Consider the following 19666-nt stretch of genomic DNA (forward strand, 5'->3'; position numbering starts at 1 on the left):
AGGGAGTGAAGGAGAGGGGGGAAAATTAAGGTAAGAGAGAGGTTATTAAGAGTTAGACAGGGCAAAAGAGGGCAATAAGGTCTGTAAGGTGACAGAATAACATGACATCCCACTGGGCTTCATTAAGACTCGCACTATTACAGGGCCGCGTCGTCAGGCACCGAGCAGGAAATGATGGGCTTAAAGTGAAGCCCTGTGCGGGACTGATGGGGCCAGAAGGGCCAGCAGTACTAGATGCTGTCGTGCATTAAAACACATCTGACAAGCCTTAAGAAAGGCACCACCTCAGGAAGCAAGATGTGATGACAGAATATTTAATTAGGCCAAAATTAGACAATGGTGATGTTTAATCTCAGGGTGCTCAACACCTAGAGGCCTTTGCAATTACAACAGTTCACTCTGGGTGTGTGTGTGAAGAATAAGAGGGGGGTTGCGCAGAAGTGAAGCTGCTGCTTACAAAGCGATTCAATGCACAAAAAACATTATCACACAAGCACAGACGCCAATTAAAAGGAGGTCAGAGATGTCCACTTGTGTGAGTGCGTGGGGAGACGTTTAGCGAGGGCGGACAGGATAAGTGATTGAATTCTACTTTGCTAATGAGATTTAAAAAGGTGCTGAGTGGCTTTCTGCTGGAGAAGGGCCATATGGCCTTAGGCTCTTTGGGAGCTCAAGCTAAGCTGATGTGAAGTCTTATTCCTCATATGTCCAGAATGAATTATGCTGCACTATAATCATGTATACAATAACAACAGCATTAACAAATGTTTTATGGTCTTTCCATGGTCCCGCAATAGCTACAAAGGTCAGAGAAAAAGGTGGCACTCTTCCATGCTGTGTTTAATGGCACAGGCTGGCAGACTGTGCTTATACATACATACTGTCACAGCATGTACGTAAACACAAGCTGCAGCATCAGTGTGAGCTCTACATTAAGCAACAATTAGACTAAGCATTAGTGGGAGGAAACTGAAAGGATAAAGCACTATTCATTTGGCGCTTCTCCATTTAACTAATGAGTGCATATTTCTCATTATAAAGCTGGTCCAAGAAGCCTCTAACCATCCAGACTACAGAGTCAGAGAAAAGGTAGATCTGAACCGTTACGTTACCTTGAGATTCCCTGGCAAGCACTCTGGTGATATTCTTAAGCACAGAGGAGAATGGAAAGCCATCGGGAAGCATATCAGCAGCATTCATCAGGAGATGCATTGATGACCTGGGGAAGATTGAACAAGGGGTTTTTTTATATCTGAAGCTAAAAAGGTGCTTTCTTTTTTCTTTTTCTTTTTTTATTCCTAAAGCCATTTTTGGGCCAGTGCAAATAAAACTTACGTCTGAAACGCGTCGGGGAAAGTGAGGAAGGAGAGCACCCCAAGGGCAGCATCAATGGTCTCTTCCCGAGAGGCATTCAAACCCCACGGCATGCCGCTTGTAGCTCCCTTCACCACAACGTTTAGATCAGGATTGGCAAAGAACACGTGGACTGTCTCCATCATTTCTGCTGTCGTAGGAAGGATGGCGATGGCTTTGAACAGGGCAGGGTAGTCAATGTAGAACAGGTCTATGAAGTCATCCATGGGGTCCCTTGTCAGCATCAACGGGGCCTCGCGTCTTTGTCGGACCCTCATCGTATGGTTACCGCCTGTAGCTTCCTGCTGAAACACATTCGGATGGTGGTCCATGGGGGCCAGAAGACCACTGGTGCTTACCAACTGCCTCAGCATTGCAATTATGTTTCCAGCTAGGTCTTCAAACAGCTCTGTGTTTGCTGGCATGTCCATATTCATCTGGGTCAGAACAGACAAGAGAGGCCTGAGGATGTCGTAGATTTTGGGCAGAGCCTGAGTCAGCAGATCCAGTCCGGATGCTTGAGTGGAGGCCGACCATGCAGACATCTCGGCCAATTTCTGCAAAATCAAGCTAGTGTTGTTGGATGCCAGAAATTGCTCCAAAGCTTGGTAAACCATAGGAGCATCCCCAAATATTTGCAGGTCCATCATCAGTTTTACAGTTTCCTTCATCATGTCAGTAACAGATGCTTCATTGAGTCCAGAAGAATTTCCCCACACCATGGAGAACATGTCTTCCGAGGTGATGTTTGCAGAGGATAGGAAGATCATTACTGCTTCTCCGAAGAGGCCCTTGGATGAGCTGCTGTCTTGCATGAGATGGTAGTTGTCCAGGATGTGGCTCAGTGCTTTCTCTACAGCTTCAATGTAAGGCTGGAGGAATGGGGCCACGCTTAGCAGCTCATCTAAGACCAACTTGAAGGAAGTCAAACTGAACAGAGGAGAAAGTCAACAAATGTCAAGTTAAGTTCATTCTACAGATATAGTCTCATGTAAAAAAAAAAAAAAAAAACATCAATATGAATTTGAAAAATTTGAGGTGATTTTAAGACCTAAAGAACTTCTATGGACAATGGACTATGGACTAATTCTCACCAACTTATTTCATGCAGTGCAAACCATGCTTTTGATTAATTTCCTCAATACAATCAATGATTCCATACAATTCTAATTTCTCAGTTTTGACCAGAAGTAGTATTTCTTGATCATCTTGCTTCATACTTATTCGCATAGTTTTCCCATTTCATCCTCTATAATAGACTGTGGAGTCTTTCCACTGTGATCAATGATCTATAACTCGTGTAGTCAGACCTGATTCCCAGGGATATGTAAAATGTGATCCTTATCACCATGCCCAGCTCATTATTGCAGCCGGCGTATAAAGGGAAATCAATTTTAAGAGGATGTCTCGGCTAGCTGAATCATGGTTAAGCCGCTATCTGCGCAGGTCTGCCTGTTTTCAGGCAGACTCACATTAAATTCATCAAGGTGAATGCAAATGTAATCACACCAATTCCTTGTGTAATTATGTATGAATCAAATTGGCCTGACTAGTGCATTGTGGATTATGCTGTAACAACAAATGGAGCGGTGAGTTCATGTTTAGGTGAGGTCTTTTTTCTTATTCCTAAAGCCATTTTTGGGCCAGTGCAAATAAAACTTACGTCTGAAACGCGTCGGGGAAAGTGAGGAAGGAGAGCACCCCAAGGGCAGCATCAATGGTCTCTTCCCGAGAGGCATTCAAACCCCACGGCATGCCGCTTGTAGCTCCCTTCACCACAACGTTTAGATCAGGATTGGCAAAGAACACGTGGACTGTCTCCATCATTTCTGCTGTCGTAGGAAGGATGGCGATGGCTTTGAACAGGGCAGGGTAGTCAATGTAGAACAGGTCTATGAAGTCATCCATGGGGTCCCTTGTCAGCATCAACGGGCCTCGCGTCTTTGTCGGACCCTCATCGTATGGTTACCGCCTGTAGCTTCCTGCTGAAACACATTCGGATGGTGGTCCATGGGGGCCAGAAGACCACTGGTGCTTACCAACTGCCTCAGCATTGCAATTATGTTTCCAGCTAGGTCTTCAAACAGCTCTGTGTTTGCTGGCATGTCCATATTCATCTGGGTCAGAACAGACAAGAGAGGCCTGAGGATGTCGTAGATTTTGGGCAGAGCCTGAGTCAGCAGATCCAGTCCGGATGCTTGAGTGGAGGCCGACCATGCAGACATCTCGGCCAATTTCTGCAAAATCAAGCTAGTGTTGTTGGATGCCAGAAATTGCTCCAAAGCTTGGTAAACCATAGGAGCATCCCCAAATATCTGCATGTCCATCATCAGTTTTACAGCTTCCTTCATCATGTCAGTAACAGATGCTTCATTGAGTCCAGAAGAATTTCCCCACATCATGGAGAACATGTCTTCCGAGGTGATGTTTGCAGAGGATAGGAAGATCATTACTGCTTCTCCGAAGAGGCCCTTGGATGAGCTGCTGTCTTGCATGAGATGGTAGTTGTCCAGGATGTGGCTCAGTGCTTTCTCTACAGCTTCAATGTAAGGCTGGAGGAATGGGGCCACGCTTAGCAGCTCATCTAAGACCAACTTGAAGGAAGTCAAACTGAACAGGGGAGAAAGTCAACAAATGTCAAGTTAAGTTCATTCTACAGATATAGTCTCATAAAAAAAAAAAAAAAAAAAAAAAACATCAATATGAATTTGAAAAATTTGAGGTGATTTTAAGACCTAAAGAACTTCTATGGACAATGGACTATGGACTAATTCTCACCAACTTATTTCATGCAGTGCAAACCATGCTTTTGATTAATTTCCTCAATACAATCAATGATTCCATACAATTCTAATTTCTCAGTTTTGACCAGAAGTAGTATTTCTTGATCATCTTGCTTCATACTTATTCGCATAGTTTTCCCATTTCATCCTCTATAATAGACTGTGGAGTCTTTCCACTGTGATCAATGATCTATAACTCGTGTAGTCAGACCTGATTCCCAGGGATATGTAAAATGTGATCCTTATCACCATGCCCGGCTCATTATTGCAGCCGGCGTATAAAGGGAAATCAATTTTAAGAGGATGTCTCGGCTAGCTGAATCATGGTTAAGCCACTATCTGCGCAGGCCTGCCTGTTTTCAGGCAGACTCGCATTAAATTCATCAAGGTGAATGCAAATGTAATCACACCAATTCCTTGTGTAATTATGTATGAATCAAATTGGCCTGACTAGTGCATTGTGGATTATGCTGTAACAACAAATGGAGCGGTGAGTTCATGTTTAGGTGAGTATGGGTCTGTGTAGAGATGCAACTGACTCTTGACAGAATTTAATGGTAATGTACAGAAAACTTCAACAGTCAGATAAAATACTGCTGAATATGATCCGACTGTAATGTTCAGTGGGTTTTGTTTGGTGGCTACACTACATTTTGATATGATTGAATTGCACTGTTTTCATATCATGTGGCTTCAGTGTGGTCTGGTCTGTCTGATCCACAAAAAAAACTGGAAACAAAAGTATGCTATGATGGATTTGTCCTCATGTGACTTTTTAAAGTTACAATAAGCTGTTGCTCTTTCATTCTAATGTACTGATGCAACAAATTGATGCTATTTTCATATGTAAGTTTTGAGTCTACAAGGTTAATTTGATGTGATGTCAATAATCACTTAATAATTAAATGGACCTGGGATGCCAGATTCACTACAAGTAACTTTTAAGTAATAGTTAAAACAAGTAAGTGTTTTATGATGGATTTTCCTTTTAAGCATAGTAAATAATGACCACATTGAAGGGCACATCATGATGGCAATGACATATGATTGTAGCTGTAAATAGTCACCTGTTTTTCAACTGCATGTCCTGGAGCTGCTTGTACCAGTGAAGCTGGGCCTCAGGGCTCAGAGGCTGGCCTGCCAGCATAGAGAGCTGCCTGGCAAAAGCCATGATGAGCTCCTCTGTCACAAGTGTACAATTAATGTTGACTTTGTAGAGTGACTGTAGAGTCTTGACAATCCTGGCAGCTGTGGCGCTCACAGTTATTGGTCCAACCCCCATGTGCTGTACAGACAACATATAGCAGAGATGAACTGTTAGCAATGTGGCAGCTTTCTCTGTGTGTCAACACTGCCACCAAGTGGTGAAACTGTTAATTGAATTTAAATAACTGTTATATTTTAATATTTTAGTCTGGTCTGAGAAATAAATCCAGAATGTAATATCTTTCTATCAAATGTATTTGTTTGCAATTTCCTATTTAATTTGGCATGCATCTACTCACACTCATGTTCAGGTGGGCGTAGACAGTCTGGGTTGCATTATAGGCCTCAAAAACAGGCTGCAGGTTGATGTTGCACCACATAGTCATGGTGGCGTGGCTTAACCCCGCTGCCTCTCTTACTGGATCCCATGCTTTGAGAGCTTCACTACACTCCAATGTGCCATTAGCCTAGAGGGAAAAATGTTAACAAAAAGACAAACATCATGTTTCATATGCATTGTTCTGAGAAAACCAGTTCAGTTAGCAAGACAGGGATAGACTGGGAGACAAAAGGTAGAGGCACAAGGGAAATACATAATCTCTCTGTTCATGCGGTTTACAGAGGAACAAAGAAAAGGGCAGAAGTCTCACACAGGCATCATGGCTTCTCACAGACTGACATACCAGGTATACACCCACACATACAGTACAGCACTGTATGTACACACACAATGTATCTGCACGAATACTGGGTCAGCTATAGAGTTTCTGCCACGTCAGAAATCTCTGATAGGTTGTAACAAGGTTCCCTCTGAGGTATACACTAGACAAAGAATAGCACTTTAATAGCATCCTGCTACACAATACAGTCTACTTTCATCATGGTATGGATTAAAGCCCATCTGATACTTGCTTTTTTAGGCTGCTAATGATATCAATACATGAGAGAAATATGTACGGTGGCCAGATAATACGATTAAACAATAAACACAAAATGTAATGGTAAAAGCCTTTTTGCTTTCTTGTCGAGAGATGAGAAGATCATTGTCTGTGCAGTAAATAGCCAGTAGCCGGTTAGCTTAGTGACACAGGGTCATTTTTTGTTTTTGCCCTTCAATTGTTGTACAAATTAAATATAAGACACTGTATATAACATGTGCATTTGTCAGCTTTAGAGGTTCTGGTAGGCAGATTTTGTAACCCTGGGACAGAGTCAGGCTAGCTGTTTCCCCTGTTTCCAGTCTCTGTGCTAAGCTAAGCTAACCAGCTGCTGGCAATACTGTGGCTTCATATATACTGTACAGGCATGAGAGTGGTATCAATCTTCTTCTCTATCTCTCCGCAAGAAAGTGAATAGGTGTATTTGACAGCTGCATCCTGATAATGTCATTCAAAGTGTTGACAGTAATAGCCACATGTTATTTGTGTCCTGGTGTGAGGGTGGTGTCTTGTCTGTCAAAAGCATTTTTGAAGGGTAAATAAGCAAGCAAATGCCTATGCAGGCTGATGGATCAGATTCTAAACCTACAAAGAACAACACACCCCCACTGTACTCTTACGTCAGAGATAGTTATTGTGAATTGCAATAATACATGTACTGTAGATGTATGCAATGATACAACAGCTCTCTGCTCCACCTCACTCTCTCACACACACACCACACACGCAAACACAAAAAAGTGCCAGCAAATGAAGTGAAGACACTATCTAATGCTATCCCAGGGAGAACAGTGGCAGTCTAACCTGCTGAGCTGCCTGCACCGTGCGTTCAATGGCAAGCTGCATTCTTTCCGAGACCTCAGACAAGTTAAAATGACTGGTGTTCACAGACTGTGCAATTTCTCTCATCAGGGTCACCATGGGCATCTGAAGGCTTAGTATCATCACTGGGAGGAAGAAAAGACAGAAGACCAAAATTAATGGCTATACAAACTATTACTTATATAAGTTTTGAAAAAAGGATGATAGATTAGAAAATTGGTTATATTTATGAAATGGTGCAAGAGACACTTTTAAACAGTATGGGTATTTTTAAGGTGTGTCATGGTTTGAAAGGTGTGCTTTGCAAGGCATAAAAAAAACAAGTCTAAAGGTGACATCTGTGTTTAATATTTTCCTACTCAACATAGGAAACAATTCTTCCTTCAGTCAGTGAGTCTTGTTCCTTCTTGCTGTGTAACAGTAATGATTCTGGATAACTAACTAAACAGTCTATCCTTGTCCTGGCTACACAAATGTAAGACAACAGCCTTGCTGTTCAGTGGTGTTCTCACCGTTCTCTGCTTGCATGTTGGTTACCGTACTTCCTATGATTTTTTCAAAGAGTGGAATAACAGATGGGACATGGTCCCATAGCTGTGTTCCTTTGAGGGTTGACAGTAGGGCTTCTAGCAGCATTTCAAGTCTGTAACAAAACACATGGCATTTGGTTTAGGGCAATCACAGAAGTATTTCTTTATTATGAAATAAATAACTTTACTATCATCTCACACAGACATACAAGTTATGCAATTCAATATTAAGGTGCTGACTAACCAGCACCAAGTAATTACTTGTTTGGTTTGCTTCCATTACAAGTTGTAATTAAACCTACTTGTCCCACGTTTCTTGGTCTGCCTTCCCAGTCATCACCTGCTCCAGGACTGGAGCAAGATGAGCAAAGCCCTCCAGAGGTGGAGCAGTTGTGTGTGAGCCTGGGCCTCTCATTACAACTGGCCAAATCATGTTCAAGAGTTTGCCCATCTGACAATAAAAAGGGGGGAAAATTAGGGAATAAAAGGTTAAATTTTTCACACACTGATTTCATGTGATTCAATGCAAAACCTCAACTACAACGGTTGTGTTTCATGTGCCATTTGATCCATGAAATATTATAAGAACATCAAGTACAGGACACGCAACTTTGATGAATGATAAGATCATATTTTTTGTTTTGTTTGTCTGTCTGTGAAGATAAATTATACCACATTTCAGTACCCTCATTACCAGCTTATAGACATGTGTTTGGAACTGGGCTTTGGCCAACAGTTCCAGTAGCAACAGAGATGCTGTTTTAACAGCAATTTATTTTTAATGTAATGTAATGTTTAACTTGCAGACCTTTCGAATGTTTCATTTTCCACAAAATTAATTCACACTAAACTTAATTAAAAGGAGAAAAAATAAACAAAAAGAATCAACTTCTCATACACACACGTGACAATGTTTTAAGCCTTACCTGGCCAATAATTGGTGGCAAATTTTCTGCTGATGCACTCTCAAAGAGACTCATGTTGCCTGAAATCACAAGAAATATTGTTTGCAAAGTGGACCTCAATTTCAATGTCAAATACACAAACATAATCTTGAAACTTGGAGTAAAGTGTCTTATTCTTACAACAGACAGCAGAAACACTGTGCTACTTTGATCCACAGCTCTTAGGCTGTCTGGCATTAACGCTTGAATAATGAAGTGCACAATGCAACCTCCACTCCATCAGAGTTCATCAGGATTCAACATTGTGTCCACCTACAGTGACACAGAGAAGCTGACTTGCCTTGGCCAGACTCCAAGATGAATTGAGTGATGTTAATGAGGACAGAAACGTAGGCCTGGGCTGTGCAGTTTGGCGGCAGGAGGCTCTGGACTGTCTTCATCTCATTCAAAATTCTTAAGAAACAAAGCACATCAATATTTCACATCTGAAACACATCTGAGTCATCATGTCTCATCAAATTTGACAAAGCATTGCAGGAATGCATGCACTCCATCTTTCTGTCTGGTTTAAATCCATCTGGACCAGTGGTTGTTAATTATGATCAATGGAATGCAGACGCCTGCTGGTTTTATTATAGTTATCTACTGAGGGACTATTTTTCTGACATGCAAGGTGACTGCAATTAATTTCCATTAACTAGTTGGTAGGGAAGTACAACCAAGCACTTTGAACACCTCTTTTACCACAGATGAAAAAATGCTGTTTAAAATGTCTGTTTAGCCAAGTCTACTTCCTTATAACATATTCATAAGTAAACCTGCAATAAACTGATTCTTTGGCAACTTGGGTACAGCAGAAACAAGCTGTAAAGACCACATTGACATATTGACATACCTTATACATTTGATATCACAAACATCTTAGCAAACAGTTGCTTAATTACATATTCTGCAGATTAGCATGAGTAAAATTAGCATTCATCTCGAGTCGTGTTTCTGTCCACCTGATGAATGTAAGTCCAATATTCACTCTCCTTCTAGCTCTTTTTTTCTCTCCAACAACCCCTCAGGACAATATCTGGCTCTTTAGCTGCTAAATGCTCCACTATGTTCACAAGCTAGTCATTAACTTTGTCTGACTGCCATTTGATGCTGGGCAGCAGGTAGCGTACTGTAGGTTTTTAGAGCATTTTTTCACTACAGCTGCCTGCTGCGTCTGAAAGTGACGCTGATGAGAGAGAACCAAAACTGCTAAGTTGTGGGCTGGAAAACCAAAACTACGAGCTAAAAGACACTAACACGCTCCATAGAGCTGAGGGGAATGATATTCAGATGATAATTCTCTGTGGGTTCCCCACATTCATCCAAATTTGTTGACAGGTGCAAAATTCAAGTCTTTTTCAACTGCATAGTATATTATGGCAATGTAGTCATTTGGTCCAGTGAAGTATTAAGAAAAAAGCAGCATCACTCACATCTGATTCCAGCTGTCTGGTCCACCGGCTGTGGAGATACTCTCAAAGAATGCGGTTGCTACTTTCATTCCAGAAAGCAGGTATTCAGCGAACATTTCTGGTATGGTCTGTTGGATGACACTCTCAACCCTCTTGAGGATTAGGAGGGAGATGTTACGTGATGAGGCAAAACTCATGTCTGGTTGGACAAAGAGCTTAAGTGAGTCCTGCACAATTTCCAGGATGTTCTGCTGTACAGAGGGCGGCAGGGGGCCAGCAGTCAGGATCTGCATAGCACTTTGGACTGCTTCCAAGATGGCGGTTGAAAAGTGGTCACTCTGTAGGCCATCTGGTTGCTCTGCCACCATTAGGGCTTTGCTCAGGGACTGGGTAATATTGTCAGTGATGGAGAGGTATGCCAGTTGATCATCACTGACAATATTAACCATTGTCTGCAGCAGGTTCTGGAAGTCTGTCACAGGGGTAGAGACATTCATGGAGGAGTTTCCCCATTGGAGCATACTAGTGAGGACCAATGGGACATTGGGTTGTTTCATCCACTTCTGTATGAGGTCGAGGTATAGCTTAACTTGGAGCTCAGTGGCATGCAGAATGGTTGTGTTGAACAACGGCTCTGAACCTGGAACATTATTCTGAACCTCTAGGTTGACCTTTATGAATTCAAATAAACGCTGGAGAATCTCAACTGTTGTCTGGCCAATTTTACTCACCCCTTCACCATCTATTGGGTACTGGAGGCTTTTTATCAGGAACTCAACCTGGTTACTCACAAACAAAGAGAAATCTGTCTGTGCCAGCTGTAATGTCACTTGCATTTGTGTGAGGTAGAAAAAGGGATGGAGGAGCACTGAGACTGAGCTGTTGCTGGTGATATTTTCCAGCCTTTTCAAGTACCAATCCACAATCTCCAGATATACTTCCTGAGCATACATGGGGTTCGTAAACAAGGTGGTGTTAACATTATTGTTGAATGGTTCTGGGTCGGCAACTAGCTGTATCAGACCCTCCAGCACTCTGATTTCATTTAAGATCTCCAGAGTGTTCAGGTGGTTCAGCTGGAGGCTCATCTTGACATTGGCCAAGGTGCTGTTCAGGGTGTGCACAAGAGCCATGTTAGGATTGGAGCTGAAGTTAACTTGGAAGACATCGCTGATAGTGTTATTGACGATTAATGGGATGAGGGAGAAAATGGCTGTCTCATTACGGAGAGCAGGTATCTGTGTCAGGAAACTGCTGACCCCATTTATCAATCCCATAACACATTGGGCTGTCACCATCGGGTTATGCTGTGGTTCAAAACAATGGCGAGCTTTGATAATCTCCATTATATTTACCATCAGGTTGTTTATGTTGGCAGCTCCAGCTAGTGCAGCAATGCTGTTCAGCTCTTCAAGGGTTAGGTTTGACTGTCTCAGAGCATTCTGGACATCAGACACACTAATATCTGGTGTAGCCATGATCAATCTGATGAAATGAAGAGTCTGTTTGAATGTTTCCACATAGGCAGCATCATTTGAGGATAGGAGGAGTGAGAAGAACATGGATGTAATTTCCTCATATTCCCGTCCCCCCAGAACAGAGTTGATTGCAGCTATTTTGATGGTGACATTACCGTTGGCCGAGAGCATCATGTCTAATATCTGATCCAAGAATGTGAAGATTTCTGAGATTGCATCCAAACAGTCCTGGCCTGGTGTACAATTAGTTGTCCAATACTGCAGAGCTTTGAAATCCTGGAGAAAGCGAGAAGCTTCCTGTTGGACCTCAGGTGGTAGGAATGCTACAAATTTCTGTGTAACAATGTTCTGGGCAGCATCTGGTCCAGCCTGAGTCAGGTTCTGAAGGCTCTCGGGGGTGAGGAGGTTGAGAAAGTCCTTGGAAAGCAGGTGGAGGTCAGTGACTTGTGCTGTGCTCAGCTGCCCACTCGGTAACGGGAGATGTTGGATTTTCCGCAGTCTATACAGAGACATCACAAATTCTTGAAGCTGCTGTATGTACCCAAGAATGAAGTTAGTTGGGTCACCATTTTGAGAATCCATCACTGTCTTCAGTAGCTCCATGGCACTGAGGATGGCCTCTACAAAGCCTGCTGAGGTCTGGTTGGTGAAAGGCTGGATGGCTTCTCTGAGACGGGCCACATCGTCAGGGTGGAAGTAGCCTGAATAGGTAAGCAGAGTGTGTCCCATGATGTGGGAGAAAGACATGGTGAGGTTACCCTCCAAGGACAGGAACTTCATTATCAACCGTTCCAGTTCAGGCATTGTTGGGTCTGTCTCATTGAAGGTAAAAATGTGCTGGTTGAGACTGCCAAGCTTTGAGGCAACATCAAGCACTGCGGAGACATTGAGGGGACCATCACTGAGGAGCAGAGGCAGCAGTGGTGTCAGACCTGTGGACTGTAACAGGTTACCAATGAGGGGAAGCATGACATCAGGGTTAGAGATGTTTTGGTCAGGAAGGATAGAGATCGTCTGGACAAAGCCATCCAAGTTATGCATCAGGTTAATCAGGTAGGCAGAGAGCGCATCGCCACCTTGGATTTCTTGTTTCAAATACGATCCTGCCAGATGTTTATAGATGTCACCGTACACATACTGCAACAGATTCACAGTTCCTTTGAGACAACTACAGAGAAAAAAAGAACATGACAGAAATTTATGAATGGCTAAGAGTAATGTATGTAAAACAGTAACAACAATAAATAATACTTCTCCTGGTGTTATAACCCCTTCGTCGGTCCACACTTGTGCAAAGACGCTTGTTAGTGATTTGTAATACGGTGTAGTCCCTCATTCGTCCAGGAGTGTTCTATCGTAGAAAAGGTTTCAGTCGTAGTCATCTGGACACTGTTTTCAGAATCAAGACGTTTCGGCTCCCATCCGGAAGTCATTCTCAATTGTGAAAAAAATTGGGCTGGAACTGGAGATTTAAGCTAATCTGAGTTACATAAGCCCTGCCCTCAGGAGGGAATCTGCCTGAGTATCTGTTAATAGCTAGTTTCACCTGAAACTGACCTAATAGTTTCAAGATGGCCCAGTGATCAGTAATCAGGCCTATTGTTCTCTGGCTGCATCTACTTCATCACTGTTAAGTGCCTGATTAGCATGTGATAGGCGTGACCAAGGTGATAAGACACTCTGATAGACTTTGGGCAGATTAAATCTCAGACCACCATTTCTGTTCAAAGAGGGGTTCTCTTTCTTCACAAAAATGGCTTCCTTGACGCCCCGTTCAAACCAACTCTTCTACTCTAGAAACGTCTTGATTCTGAAAACAGTGTCCAGATGACTACGACTGAAACCTTTTCTACGATAGTGATTTGTAATATTAAACATAATCATATTACAAATCACTAAAAATAGCAATGAGTTTATGTTAATCACTTAATTAAAAGAATAGTTCGACATTTTGGGAAATACACTTTTGCCGAAAGTTAGACGAAAATATCTATACCACTCTCGTATCTGTCCACTCTATATTAAACTGGAGTCAGCAATCGGTTAGCTTAGCTTAGCACAAAGACTTGAAACAGGGTAAACAGCTAGCTTGGCTCTGTCCAAAGGTAAAAAAAATCTGTCTACCAGCACCTCTTAAGATCACTGATTAACAAATTGTATCTCGTTTGTTTAATCCGTACAAAAGCCGAAGTATAAAAATGACAGTCTGTGGTTTTATGGGGGATTATGTGCTGCATTATTTCTTGGCCAGGTGCAGTGATTTCCTGGAGTCTTGTCATCACTGTGAGGTTGCCAGGCAACCAACAAAATGTCCCCCACACAGCTTTAAAGCTGCTAGTAGGCGGATGCTAAGCTAAGATAACCAGCTACTGGCTATAGCTTCACATTTAACAGACAGATATGAGAGCGGTATCAGCCTTTTCATCTAACTCATAGCAAGAAAGCGAATGAGCACATTTCCCACAATGCTGAACAGAAAATTCAATTCCAGAGCATATACAACATATGCTTCGTCTTTGCATTCAATAAGACATCATTCATTAAAACGAACAAACTTTGTCACTTACTTCACCAGGACGTCTTGGTTTGGTGACATCAGAGTCTCAGTCATTGCTTGAACAAACTGTGGCCAGTTCAAACCAGTATCGCAATGAATGGCTAAGGTGGAGATGTTAACAGAACCTAAAGGGGAGGTAAACATATTACATACTGTACATACTTGAATTGGTTTTATTTTACTATGTTAAATAAATCATTAGTTGGTTTTGGGTAAACTTGTTTGGCACTTAATGAATAAATGTTGCATCATTTGGACAAATATTTACTAGACATATTCAGCCTTCATTACTGCCACCCAGTGACATCCTCTATTAATTAATGTTTTTCAGGCCTCATATGCACCCTGTATTGCCTTGATGTATGCATTTGCTAGCTGCTAGCACAATACAGAAAGAGAAGAGAAGAAAACAGAAGAGAAGGGATGGGAAGAAATGGGACTCACAGTGTGCTGGCTGAGTTGTGAGGCCAGGCCTGTAGTTCAAAATCCAGTAAACCATGTGGAAATAGTTCTTTACCTCGGGCCACATCTGACTCTTCTCAATAGTTTCTCCAAAATTCACCATGAACAAGAAAACACTACAAGCAAAGCAAAGCAAAAGCACAACACTGTTGAGACAGTGAAATTATATCTGACAGCATGACATGAGACATTGTGCACATTATCTAAAACACATCATGGTGGAAAATTGATCCTCCTTTATTTTTTTCATTCCACTAAATTCACTGATATAGGTAATTTGCATAGCCTTGTCCAACTTGAATCAAATTTCTTCACTGGAAAATATTGGTGGGCCTGGGCCTTAAATCTTTTAAGTTAAAGATATTTTATGAATTTTAATTTTAAGACTTTGAGACTTTAAATTTAAGAAGATATGACAACCTGTAATCAATCATCTGTTCAAATCAAAAACAGATAAGCAGAGCACGGTAGCGCTCTGGAATGAAACCCTAGAGGTATATAATAAGCTCTTTCTCAAGACCTTTGTTGAAGAGTGCCAGTAATATCGTCAGTGCTGTTGTCTGGCATCCAGTTCATCCAGTATGCTCTGCCCAGCTCTGTGGCCAGTCTGTCCAAAAACACTCCAAATTGCATACTGTTATTGTACAACTTGTGCCACTCAGAGAGAATCATGGGAAGTGTTACATTGTAGTCTGCTTGGCCTGTGAGGGTGCTGTCCACTTCTTGTGCCTTTGGAAACATAATATGAAACGGTAATATGAAAAGGTTTTTTAAAACATCAAATTTGAAAATCCTTGACATGTGTTATGTTCATATATTTACAGTACATAATAAAGTTTAAAGCCCATAAAAATCATAAAAATCATAAAGTGTTTCTCTATAACATTAAATATTAATATGTGTTCATGTAGGACACCATTACTTGCACTAAGAATGGGAAAAATCAGTTTTCACACACTTTAAACTGGTATGCCAAAAGGTCATTTGCAAGAAGAAAAAACATGACATATACTCTCTAATATCTCTGGAATGAAATCAGCACTTTTGCAAGACCTTTGTTGCATCCAGTTCATTCCAGTTCCAGCTCTGTGGCCACTCTGTCCAAAAACACTCCAAACTGCAGACCGTTATTTTACAACTTGTGCCACTCAGAGAGAATTATGGGAAGAGTTACGTTGTAATCTGCTTGTCATGTGAGGGTACTGTACACTTCTTGTGCAGCACCCTCAGGAAGTTGATATTTGAAGCTGGAACTGCTTTTTCATTCTTAAGTTGTTGCAATACCACCTATGTTATAGATCACCCGGAATTTGTTCCAAAACAAAATACCCCCAAAACAATGAAGAAAAGTAAAGAAGAGTATAGCATAAAGTTGGAGGAGGACTCATAAATCATTCATGTTTTTCACATAATAAGTGAATTTCAGGCGGCATATCACTTTGGAATGAAACTCTTCAAATGCAGTTTAGTAACTTTTACCTTCTGAATCAATGGCAGCCAGTCCATAAGTAGAGCTTGCTGCAGAGTGGAGCTGTTCTGGCAGATCATTGATCTCCACACCTCAGTCTTTATGCTCTCTGTGTTTAAGAGCCACTCGAAGGGACTCAAGAGATCCTCACATGTTAAAGACTCAGATGCCAGACTCTAGTGAAACAGAGGCAAACAGCACAAGCTGATAAGTGTTTGCTAGCTTTATTGTTTTCTATACTATTACCAAAAACCACAAACATGTCATCCCCTGGCGTCAAGGCATTACATATCACAGAGAGCTGTCAGACTTGCACATGGTTTCATACACATTTATTCACGTTCTTACTCTGTGATTTTACTAAGAAATTATACTTTATGAATTTAAAATAAAGTTTTGTGAATCTGAACAATGCTTTTTTGCTCAACATAAAAACACAAAAAAATAAGTGAGCCAAGTAGAGTTTAAAGTCAAAATTTAGCTTTGTCATTTTTTGCAACCTGGGATCTTATTTTGCATTTTTAGCCCTCTTTCTTGTTTATGATAACAATTTACACATCACTTCCTGAGAAATGTGACTGGCAGCTATAACTTCATGGCCACCATTCATTAGCAGTGAGACAATCAGACAGACAAAACAAAGCCCAGTTTAACCCATTTACCTAAGGCACTTCTTTGGAAGTAAAATTAAAGGCAACCCAAAATATGAATTATAATCATCAATTATACTGTAAATCTATGCTAATGTCAAGAGGTGAGGGTAAGGTGAGGTTGGCAGCTGTCTCAACCTGTCTTCAAACCTGTCTGATTGCTTGTGTGGTCACACAAATGCACTCTGTGTCTTGCCTCACCACATCTAAGCAGTGACACTGGTGACTGAGCTGTCATGAAAACCGTTCAGAATGATGCCTAAAACTACAAAAATCAAGGGTTTAAAATAACATAATTGTCCTTTAAGAGATAAGAAGCCAAAGACTTATGGACACATTAAATACTACAGTACTAACATACCTTCATAATAATTCCCATCACACTGTCAAGGACATGACCAATCCAAACGCTTGCCACAGACTGGTTTGTCAGCAACGTTTGATAAGTCAGTTGGAGCTGATCAGCATCTTTCAGGACATTGGCCATCATTTCTGCAAACCAGGAAGAGTGTAGACAACAAATATATAAACCAGAATATAGCCAGATCAGCTGACTACAGTTATATTCAGTGATATGCTGTAATTCAAAAGTACATCTTCAACACAGTTTTAAAAAGAAATGCACCTTTGGACACTTTTACTTCATCGAGTTACCGACTTGACTTCCATTTCTGTTGTGCAATAAAAATACCTCCCAGGGCGTTGTTTCTTTATAATTTTCCTTTGTGTGTGTGTGTGTGTGTGTGTGTGTTTCATGTTCTTATATCCTAGTGGAGACTTTAACTTGAAGGCACACTAACCCGTGGGGACTTGTGTCACGGGGATAGTGAAACAAATGTGTGTGTGTGTATCCTCTAGTACTACTTTGGTTCCACATTTTCTATTGTTCATCAGTCCTCTGAGATAGGGTGTGAATATGTTCCATTTATCTCTAGGTTACACTGTACAAGTACTCCAGGTAGAGATAACAATGGTGACTGTGGCAGTATGTGACCAAAAAAAGTAAGTCATGTTCCTTACACTGAACACAATATGTCCTGTGAATGCGTTGTTGTGTTTTTAGATTTAGTCTCTCTGCTCTTGCTGTTTCATCGTAAGGGCTGACACCAAAACCTCATGTTTCTTTCTGTGTATCTCTTAGTAAAATTTTCTGTCAAAATCAATTTCATCTTGACAGGAAAAAATGTTGTCTATGCTTGTGAGCAGACACCAGTAGTGATAAGAAAGCTGTTTTTAATAATGCTGAAAATGGACGATGTCATATGCTGAAACTGCCACTGTAATGCGACATTTTCCCACAGGAAATGCCTCGCTGTGAGCAGGATGTTATGTTGTCTTACCTTCTACAGTATCAAGGGCCAGTGCCGCTGACTTCACGGACTGAAAGCCAGTTCTGAGGATGCTCTGGACAACCATATCCACCTCAGGCACAAGTTTTATAATCTCCATCACCACTTGACCGACCCCCAAAAACCTGCCAAAGCATAAGGCCAGATTCAAGAGAAAGGACAAACTGTTCACATGACAGTGGACACAATACTTTAGGACAACCGTTTTACTGATTTTTGTACAGATTTTAATATTTAGCCTGTTGTGTGCAGGAAGAATTTATTTATTTTTTTAGAGTTTGGGTAACTTCGAGATGGTTTCCAGTTTGTTCTTTCTAAGTATAAGGTATCAAACAAGAAAGGTTGAATGGGCTGGAAAATTATAGAACAAATTGTACAAATGTTCAGTACAAAAATGGCTGTCAACATCCCGAAATGTTATCTATAAAATAAATTTCCAAATGATTTTTCAGAAATTTTAAAACTAATGTTTCTTCCATGTACAGTTGTGTACAAATCTCCACTTTGATAGTGTAGCATGACCACTAGCTGGTGCAAAAGAATATTATAAGAAATAGCATTTTTTTGGCCAACTTTGGCTGATACTGAAGAAAAATATAAATCTGCCACAAATATACATTTCTTAAAAACTCCTTCCACTTTTCTGAACATTTGTGTGACATTCAGAAAGCCCATTCAGTTGCTTCAGTCCAACTGGCTTTTTAGCAGCATTAAAAAATTGGGTAGCCTCTACTAGATTTGCTTTACAGCTAACTGGCAATGTATGCAGAGAACAGACTGTACTTACAGCTCCTCCTCAATGTTTTGTGGTTGTGTATCTACTCTACGCCGGGTCCTCGTGATGTTGGAGCCTCCCTGTCCTCCTGGGGATAAACCTCCCATCAGACTGTTCAGCAGCCCTTTGGCGAAGGACACATCATGTAGAGCAACATGCTTACTCCATGCCAGGAGAGCCTGGTAATAATAAAGTAAACGTAAAGGAGGACAAAGAGGGAGAAGAGGGTATGCTGAGTGAGATTTGCTAAATTAAAATCACTTTAGCTAAATCCGACCTGAATAAGAAGTCAATCTTTTTCTGCTCTACTCCTGTCTCTTTCTGTCTGTCTCTACACAATAAGTGTCATTGTGTGTGTTTGTTTCACAAAGCCAAATTTATACAAGGGCAGCAAGAAATAAGGTGAATAAATGACATGTTATCAAAATATGCTGAAAATAATTTTGTCCAAATCTAATTATTTTGTCAAGGAGTATATAATTAAAAAACATAACACATTTTTTTCACACATTCATTCACCTATGCAAATTGGTTTTGAAATCATATGACAGTAAAACTAAAGAGCTGGTCTGCAATTTATTTTATTGAACTCCAAAAAACTTATCGTATAAAAACTCATTTATATGGCAAATATGTTTTTTTCAAGAAAAGGGCTTTAGTACAATACTGTGTTATTTGTTATTTTGTAATATTGTACATTTTATTATATATATATATAATATATAAAAGTTAAATATGTTAATTGTGACTTACATACAATAACTTTAATCTATAGAGATTAAATCACCAGGTATGGAAGCAGAAAGCTGAGATCAAATAAATTGTCATTAGCACATACAGTATGCACCATGACACTGCATCTGTAGGTGACATGTTTGAGTAATATGACACATGCACATCATTGCTATATGTCAGCATTAGATTGCTAATGGTTGT

At 40.8% G+C, this 19666-nt stretch overlaps 1 protein-coding gene across 1 annotated transcript in view; it reads right to left on the minus strand.

The window, feature by feature from the left end:
* Positions 1-19666, minus strand: part of abca12 (ATP-binding cassette, sub-family A (ABC1), member 12) — a 69834-nt gene that overhangs the window by 41485 nt on the left and 8683 nt on the right. Inside the window, 19 exon segments of the mRNA XM_044216901.1 lie at positions 1113-1219; positions 1336-2283; positions 3017-3281; positions 3284-3963; positions 5204-5421; positions 5642-5809; positions 7085-7227; positions 7615-7745; positions 7935-8083; positions 8559-8617; positions 8878-8990; positions 10013-12637; positions 14037-14151; positions 14471-14604; positions 15009-15217; positions 15968-16132; positions 16968-17098; positions 17947-18080; positions 18743-18909. Of these exon segments, the coding sequence (XP_044072836.1) occupies positions 1113-1219; positions 1336-2283; positions 3017-3281; positions 3284-3963; positions 5204-5421; positions 5642-5809; positions 7085-7227; positions 7615-7745; positions 7935-8083; positions 8559-8617; positions 8878-8990; positions 10013-12637; positions 14037-14151; positions 14471-14604; positions 15009-15217; positions 15968-16132; positions 16968-17098; positions 17947-18080; positions 18743-18909 (6661 nt within the window).

The sequence above is a fragment of the Siniperca chuatsi genome, linkage group LG12 (assembly GCF_020085105.1).
Source record: "Siniperca chuatsi isolate FFG_IHB_CAS linkage group LG12, ASM2008510v1, whole genome shotgun sequence".
In the NCBI taxonomy this organism is placed as follows: Eukaryota; Metazoa; Chordata; class Actinopteri; order Centrarchiformes; family Sinipercidae; genus Siniperca; species Siniperca chuatsi.